This window comes from Phallusia mammillata, chromosome 3 (assembly GCF_965637545.1).
Source record: "Phallusia mammillata chromosome 3, kaPhaMamm4.hap1.1, whole genome shotgun sequence".
In the NCBI taxonomy this organism is placed as follows: Eukaryota; Metazoa; Chordata; class Ascidiacea; order Phlebobranchia; family Ascidiidae; genus Phallusia; species Phallusia mammillata.
Window position 1 is genome coordinate 21,303,726 of NC_137254.1, and position 8,697 is coordinate 21,312,422.

Consider the following 8,697-nt stretch of genomic DNA (forward strand, 5'->3'; position numbering starts at 1 on the left):
TATTACAACTCTCTGCCAGAAAGTTTGTCTTACTTACCGTAATACACACAACAGCCATCCGAGGTACAAGCATAAAAAAGTCCATGTTGAAGTTCATTTCCTCGAATCCAGCCCGGACTAAACGCTGCAACCACTACCAACAAAAATGCAATGACATTTAGTCCCATTCCCCCGTTGCTTGTCGAATTCATGTAACTTGAGTTGCAGCTGTGATTTGGAAATATTTTGTTTAAATTTGAATCTGTAAAATAAACACAAGTTTCAAACAGTACACTTTTACGACTACTATAACGCACTCATATACCGAAGCTTCAAAAGCGAAACTGCTGTGCTCTGTCATGCAAACCTATAAATTGTCGAGATGTGTTGAAATTTTGATTTTAACCTTTCAAATCACACACCTTTCGTACTCTATAACCATGACATTATTCCATACAAACGAATGCATTACCATACCAGCACATAACACCGACCCATTTATTTTAAGGATTGATTTTACGTATTTCCTCTAGCGAAGGAGTTCGAATTTCGCGTTTGCGTCTTATATCCTACCACATTGACATTTTACAATCATTGACGCACACATGATCAGCTGGGTTGAGCTGCAGTATTATAACCGCTTTTCATTCCTATGGCAAATTGAAAAGATACTATTTACCTCGAGTTTATTTGATGCACTAATCTCCAGTGTTGGTTACAAGTAGATTTCAAGTCAAAACAATTTTTATTAGTCCGAGTTTCAAGTTAAGTAAAGTATCAGGCGTGTACTTTAAACTACAGACCAATTTAAGCCAGTGGTTCCAAACTTTTATCGGCGAATTCCTTTCTTAACAAGTTAATACAATTTCATTAAAATATATATACTATATATTTGAATATCTTCACATCAACAATCTTGCACTTGAGCTCGAATATTCGAACAAGAACTACCTAATCTAACCCAAATTTGGTATGTCGAAAAAACATTTGGCTGTTTATTGTAAACATATTATCCTCCACATAAATTTGTCTCCAAAGATGTTTTTGGCAAACTATGTTTATGGTAAAAATTCAAATATGTGATAAAAAGTATTTTTGATTAGGTTAATAGTCTTCCACATAGAAAAAAATGCATCAAACATTTTGTATTGTACCAAGTCGTTTTAACGTAGACACTGTAGTAATTAATGTCGTTTGGACGAAAAACATAACATTCGCTACGTTTTTATTTTTTTGTTAATGCCCCACAAGACATGTACAAAAAACGACCAAACACTAAGTTAATGTGGGTGTTAAAACTGTGTCTGTCCTCGTCCCATGAATACACAATGAACCACCGATCAATGCCACAGAACCGCCGACCCATGTACACCAGTAGTTGCAGAAATACGATATGATGGTAATACTGTGAGGTGAGGAAATGACAGGCATTGTCATGAGTCATGACTGTGTAATTTACAATTGCGATGGGTGACACTAAAACGCTGAATGGGCGGGACGGGCGGAATGGAGGGCGGGACGTCGCGGGAGATGGCGGGACGTCGTGAAAACCGCTAAATATCGGGTTAAATTGCTGACGGTTGGAGCTATTAAGGTTGGGATAAGGTTTTATAATCGAAAATCATTAAAAAAAATTCCGCCGAACACTACATTCCGCGCCCGAAACGTCCCGCCATCTCCCGCAACGTCCCGCCATAGCATTTTTGCCTAATGTCAGGAAATAGTTGAATAAGTTTTAGGCAGGGACATTTTTTGATTCATATACTATTATAAAACCTCAACCTAACCCTACACTGTAAATTGAAATGGTGGAAAACAAAGGGTGGGGAAAATATAAGGTGGTATGATCCACCTTTTGGGGTGGTACAGCTTAAAAGGTGTAATTTCACACCATTTTAAGACCAAATTTCCACCCGTCCTATAGTATTGGTGTAAATACCAACCCTCAGTTCTCACGAGTGTGGGTATATGCGCAAAGGTATTTTAAAAGACGCGGTAACACATTGCTAATCGTTCGAAACAATTTGGGTACTGCAATAACTTGCAATTAGGCGGTCAATACGGGATTTAGACCATTTGGTGCTAGGATTTCTCTTCCGTTTTCATTGCGGTCAAGGTTTGGAAATATGTTCAAGCCGTGGAAATACGACATTGGAGGTTTGGAATTGTATTTACTCTAGTATAAATGATTACTATACTGACAAATAAACCAGGTAATATATTTGTATTTAAACAACGCATCTTTTTACAACAAACCTTCCTATAACTGCAGTCCATGTAACGTAAGTTGAAATATTTTTTCAGAAGTTTAAGGCAGATGTTAGTACCCTACATGTTACTTTTACGTTCTAAGAGCGAAATCCGTAGCAGCAATGTATGGTAGTCGCGACTTAGAACTGTAACCAAACGAGCCAGTGGCATTTTTTGAAAAAAAACATGCACATTTATCACGCTGGATCTCATCAACGCGACGTATGCATGATATACAGTATACATCATAATATTAGGGGAGTAGGTAGAAATACGAGTATAATTAAAATGAACAAATCACCGGTGAAAAAGTTTTCATTGTTAGTGAAGCTTTAGCAACACAGCAAGATATAGATTGTCGCATAACAATTCCAATTGTTACATCAGAGAGAATTCTGGGATCGCCCAAGCTGAGTTGCAGGGGCATGTTTGTTTTATTATGACGTTTGCGGTAAGCCACACCTAGAGTTCAGCTTGCGCAGACGCCACGTTTTGTGCCGATTTGGAGGATTTGGAGTTTGGTTGCGGATCGGAAACAGTTTTAAGGTTTGTTGGTTATACTTTTTGTTCACCTTGCAAACTGACCAGTAACTGGATGCATATTAAAGTTTTTAAAATGTATGGAGTTGTGTAGTAGACCTGTGTATCTCTAACCTATTTTATTGCGTGACCAAGTCAACGTTTTTTCAGAAAAAAATGGCCCACTTTCTCATCAGTATGGCTAGCAGGTCTTGATAATTGGTACATCAGCACTTTACAAACTACTATATGGCCCACAAGCTAATTAGTTCAGAAACACTGGTGCAGACAATACTGCTTGTCCATTAGTTTTTGGTTTATTTTATATGCATTTGGTAATTGTTGGTTTTGTGGATTGGTTGTGTTAAGTATAAAAATACCTTTTAAAATTATATGTATCAGCAATATAGAGTCAACCTGTAGGTTCATTAAAAGTGAGTTGTGTATGTTGTTTTTCTTGCAACTGATAAAGTATGTACATTTGAAGACAAATCTCAGATCAAAATAAAAAAACAATGTAAGCTGGAATTTTATGTCCACATGAAACTGAAACGTGTGTTTGCCAATGCATTTCTAAAAAAAACTCCTTTAATATTCAAGAAATGAACATCATCATGTGACTGTGCCGCCATTGTGTTGCACAATAAACTTTTGCTCCAGAAAGTATTCTTCACCAAACCAAAGGGTGTCAAAAATATTTTACATTTCGGTTTAAATGGTGGTGTTATAGGGGTTTCGTAAAATATGACATGTTTAATTTCCAAACGTTTCAGTCAGTGCTTATGTAATGTGCAAGAGCATTCTCTGAAATGTACATATAGATAATAATTTAGGTTGCTTTTTATCTCCTGTATCATCCTTGTTACCGTCATTAAGGTTATTTTTGTTCGCAGATTAAAAAGTAAATATGGAATATCATGTGACCTGTGGTGAGAGAAAAGTGATATTAACCTGCATATCAAAACTGGATGTGACCAATCAAATTGAGACTACATTCAATATCACCCATCCATTCTCAATTCAGCTTTACTCACAAATGTTTAATGACTGGGTGGATGTAGATAATCCAACAGATTTGCCAGAAAGTGGCAAACTTCTTGTCAAAGGTATTTGCATGTAATACAATACATCAGTTGCTTAGAAATATGCGATTAAATAATTGTTTGCCGGAGATACAAAATGATAATGAGACTGCAACACATCTTTCATCCTCATCTTCACTTTCAACTACATCTCCCTCAGTAGAAACTGATGGATGGTTGGTTACATACAAGCTTCCAAAACTCATTGGTGATGCTTTGGAAGATTGCAACTCTCCAAGCAAACTAACCAACAAAATTAGGAGCAAAATTGTTCAACTCATCTGTGATTCAATTTTACCACATTATACAGGGTTCCCGCGGGTATGGAAAACCTGGAAAGGTTATGGAATTTGAATTTGTATTTTTAAGGCCTGGAAAAGTTTTGAAAAAAGCCAACTTTTGCAAAAGTCCTTGAAAAAGTATGGAATTTGGCGCCTGAAAATGCCAGATAGAGATAGGAATTTCAAATTATGTAACGTTTGTATATTCGTTGCAAGTATGGAAAATTGTCTACATATACCAAGGCCTCTTTACTAGTTTCATTATGGGAATTGCTCGATTTTTTTCGATTAAGGTTATGAAAATTCGTTTTTTTTTCTTGAAAAGTGTTGGAAAAGTCATGGAATTTATAAACAAAAATTACGCGGGAACCCTGATTATATGTGAGTGTGATAGTTTGTTTGAAAATAGCCTGTAATGTACACATTAAATATTACTTACTGTAAAAATTAATTACAGGTACCCATCACCCTTACAAATGAGAACAGTATTAATGGAATTAGTAAAGGCATATCCAGTATTGCAAGATCAAAACAGTAGCAGTCCAATAGTAAGTAGGTGTGAGATTTCTGCCCAGCACAGTACTGATTTTGGTTTGTTTTGTAGAGCACATGGGTTTGTAGTTTGCGACAAAGATTTAAAGACATAAGAAGACCCCTTCATTCAGATGTGCAAATTGCTGCTATGAAAATAAAGTATGGCGGTCGAGAAAGGCAGGATTCTTCAAGGAGGTTGTTTAAAGATGTGAGTATGTACATTTATTTATTAAAAGTTTTCTAGGTTTAGCAAGTTTGATAGGTTTATTTTCAGTTAATCACCAAAAGTGAGGTTATGTTCCAAATTGTGTGTTTGCATACAGAGTTTTGAAGATGAGGAATCCGTTGCACTGCATTCTAAAATAGCACAATTGGAGCTGGCCAAACCACATCCAAGTCATGATTTAATAGAAGACTGCCATAAGTGTACATTCGAGTTTCGAAGAAATATCATTGCAAGAGGTGCAGCAAGTAATGACATTTTAGACCATGCAGTTTCCAACACTTCATGAAATCAATTTGGTAGGTGGATCTTTTCACATTATATTTAATGTACCCATTTTAATGTAATAACCATTTTATTGAAATTGGAATGTCCAGTGATTTGTCTGTTTCAGATATTTTTGGCAACAGAATTGATTTTTAAAGTAGATGTATTGCAAACATTCATGGAAAAATTTGGTAACCAAAAATGCTGCAGAGACTGGAGAATCTTATTAAACCTAATCATAATCACCAAGTACATTTCACAGGTATATATTAATTTAAATTTTATGTTTTAAAATATGTGTACGGTTTAAGCAATGGGTGATGTACCAATAATATTTTTATTGTTAAATTGTAATTGACTTTGAAATGATGCTAATTTGCACAAATGCTGTGGGTTATAACTTGTTTTATGATATGCAGGAGGATGAAAGAATACTTGGTGTTTGTTGGTGGAAAGAAGTTATGTGTTGCACCTAATTTGCCACAAGCCGTAGTTGCAATAATCTGCAGCTATTGGGTGTTCGACATTTGCTTTCCGAAACAATTGGTCAAGTCTCTACAACTTTTCTGCTGTATTCTAAATTTACCACTGAAAAATCGCCACATTGGTGTACAGCGTGTTTCAAACAAGCTGTAAGCGAAGTGCAAAGTAAATTTTGTGAAACCTGTTTTGCAAATAAATTTTGTGAAACCCTGTTGTACTGGAACACCTTTGCAGGTGGAGATACCGACACCCTATAGTGGTGCAGACAGCTGAGTGGTGGTTGCCACCAAGGGGGGTAAATTCACACCTACTATGGTGGAGTTTACAGGTGGAACTTACCACCTTCGTTATCTAAAGGTGGGAAGAAACTCCACCGTAGGTTGGAGTTTGTGGACCACCAATTTTGGTGTTAGTTTCCACGACTACCATTTACAGTGTAATAGCACTAACCGTCAGCAATTTACCCGATATTGAGCGGTTTCCGCGACATCCCGCCCATTCAGCGTTTTAGTGTCACCCATTGCGATCAGTGAAGCTAAACCTGCAGAAGTGGAAACAAAGGTTTAATGATAACCATATTCGGACGAATTTTAAAGTTAATTGAAAACATTAAAAAGTGCGCTAAATCAGTAAATAGGCTAATAATAATAAAAAAACAGTAAGGTTTAAAGAAAGGAAGCACAGCATTAGGGATCAAGCTTATCAACAATTTAGCGTTTTAAAACTTGAACGACCTATATAAGAGAATGAGTTAAAACTATAGCGAAAAACTAGAAGGTTTTGTAGTCTTTGGTGTTTTTGCGCTTCAACTCATATACATAACATAAAGCCTTGTGAATGAACTATAACTTCAGCAGGATTACAGTTTGTTAAGATTGATGTTACTAACCACCGACAATGAAAAAAGCCTCCGATACTTTAACTCTCCACACAGCACCATGTAACATGGCAAGGAAAATGCCAGACAGCGTGAGCACAACCGCCACCAGCATCAACACAAGTGTTGCGATGTGAGCAGCACGAAGGTTTTCTGAAAAATGAGAGTGTCACGTGAAAAGTATAAGAGACTAGGGGGAAAACTTTTGTTGAGTAAAAAGCCGACTTTACAAAACAATTAAGGCAGTGGTTCCCAACCGGGGAGGAATTCCTCCCTAGGGAGGAATTTCATAAAAACTGTAAAAAAAACTGTTTACATTGGAAATGTTACATAATATTTTTGGACATACATTATTATGTCCATTATAATTTGGACCCGGTTCACATTTGAAACCGGTTGTAAAGGATTCTGAAATGGACATCCCTAATTATAAGGTCTATTTCAAATTGCTATAATTTTTTATGTTATATTTGTTTTTCGTCTTATGGGGAGGAATGAATAGTTGGAAAATGGGCAAAGGGAGGAATGTAACAAAAAAGGTTGGGAACCACTGAATTAAAGGAAACATGAATCAAAACGTGAAGCGGGTTTGAAATTGGATTCATTAAGTCGGGCCTGACTTTATAATTGCCTTATTTATGCCGCAATTTCATCAACCTATGGGCCTCATGTGGGTATTGTTTGTTTAGAAGTTACGACCCAGTAACAATCCTAAAATTGTCTTTTGTTTCTATGCCTTTCGGTTTGGCATTGGTTAAGGCTATTTCTATTCCCTTTAGTTAAGACCAGTGTTTTGCTTTGTGTAACTCTCTAGGCCAGTGGTTCCCAACCTTTTTGACCTTGCGGCACCCTATCAAAGAGATAAATAGTTTGCGGCACCCTGGCAAAACTGGATCAATTTTATGAGGTTTCTGTATTTCAAATAATTGTATAAAACAACACTGAATGAGTTGTGCAGTATAGCGCGCGTAAATAAATGTATTTATTTAAAAGTCAGTGTGAAATTTGGGCTTGGCTTCTTGCACAAAGTCCATTAATATGTGAAGGCATATTCGATAAAGCCACCCGCATTTCTTCCTCGACTATAAGTAGTCGGTTCTCGTTTTTTAGTTTTTATGTTCGTTGATACGGAAAATCCACTCCCACATAGGTATGACAAGGAAAACTGCAACAAAAGCACAGTAGCTTTCTTTCCAACGCAAGGATGTTCATTTCAAATTTTTATCAAGAACGCGTCGAGGGGCATCTGCTTGTGCATAAGCTTAAAATTTCCATCGTTATGCTATTCAAACTTTTTTATGGAAACAAACGCAACGAGTCGAAATCTCCTTCACTCTTTTTTTCCTGGGCGAGAATCCAAAGGCTTACCGCGGAGTATCTACTTACCACCAACGACTTCCTCTCGAATTGACTCTCCAGAACGGAGCTGGGAATAACTGCGAGACGTGAAACTTAATTCACACTGAAACTCGGTTAAAAATAAATAAATTCCGCACTTATGGGGTTAAAGTTAAAATAAAGAATGGGTCGCAGTATTGCAATATCAATATCTCGCGGCACCCCTGAGCAATGCAATTGGCACCCCAGGGCGCCGCGGCACCCCGGTTGGGAACCACTGCTCTAGGCGATCATTGCAACTCTCTTTTTCTTACAGCATTTGTTTTACTTACCGAAGTTGTAAGCATAACAGCCATCCGAATCACAAGAATAAAAACATAGTGGAGGTTGATATCAAGGTTCCAACCAACTTGACTTGTTCCAACAAGTTAGCCCTTCCAGGTCTTAGTGAGTAAAGCTACGAACACAGTAACTTACACCAGAGTTTTGGGAATTTCCGGTAGTTGGCACAACGGAGCATAGGCGTTTGCAATGGCAATAATTGCTGATTCAGCAAATTGTTGACTTCAATTATTGCCATTGCAAACGCCTGTGCTCCGTTGTGCCAACTACCGGAAATTCCCAAACCTCTGGTGTGAGATCCTGTGTTAGTTGCTCTACCGTCTCAATGTCCTTACGTCACCATCTAATATAATTCCCCACCACATAATGCTTGCTGTAACGATATAACTGTAGCGCGTTTATCATCTCTACACCAATTGTGCCTTCTACTTTGTCGCGCTTTATAGCGTCTTAACGTTATTTCGGGCTTGGGAAATACTTTAGCGCAATTATGCTTCTACGATTTGTTTCACAAGGCGAAGT

At 37.3% G+C, this 8,697-nt stretch overlaps 1 protein-coding gene across 1 annotated transcript; it reads left to right on the top strand.

The window, feature by feature from the left end:
• The first annotated feature begins 1,822 nt into the window (after window positions 1-1,822).
• On the top strand, window positions 1,823-5,830 carry LOC145220075 (uncharacterized). The gene is made up of 7 exons (XM_080087371.1): window positions 1,823-2,775; window positions 3,642-3,854; window positions 4,569-4,659; window positions 4,716-4,853; window positions 4,969-5,167; window positions 5,263-5,397; window positions 5,555-5,830. Exons 3-5 carry the CDS (start codon window positions 4,588-4,590, stop codon window positions 5,155-5,157), a joined length of 399 nt encoding a protein of 132 aa, XP_079943497.1. The 5' UTR covers window positions 1,823-2,775; window positions 3,642-3,854; window positions 4,569-4,587; the 3' UTR covers window positions 5,158-5,167; window positions 5,263-5,397; window positions 5,555-5,830.
• The last annotated feature ends 2,867 nt before the right edge of the window (window positions 5,831-8,697 follow it).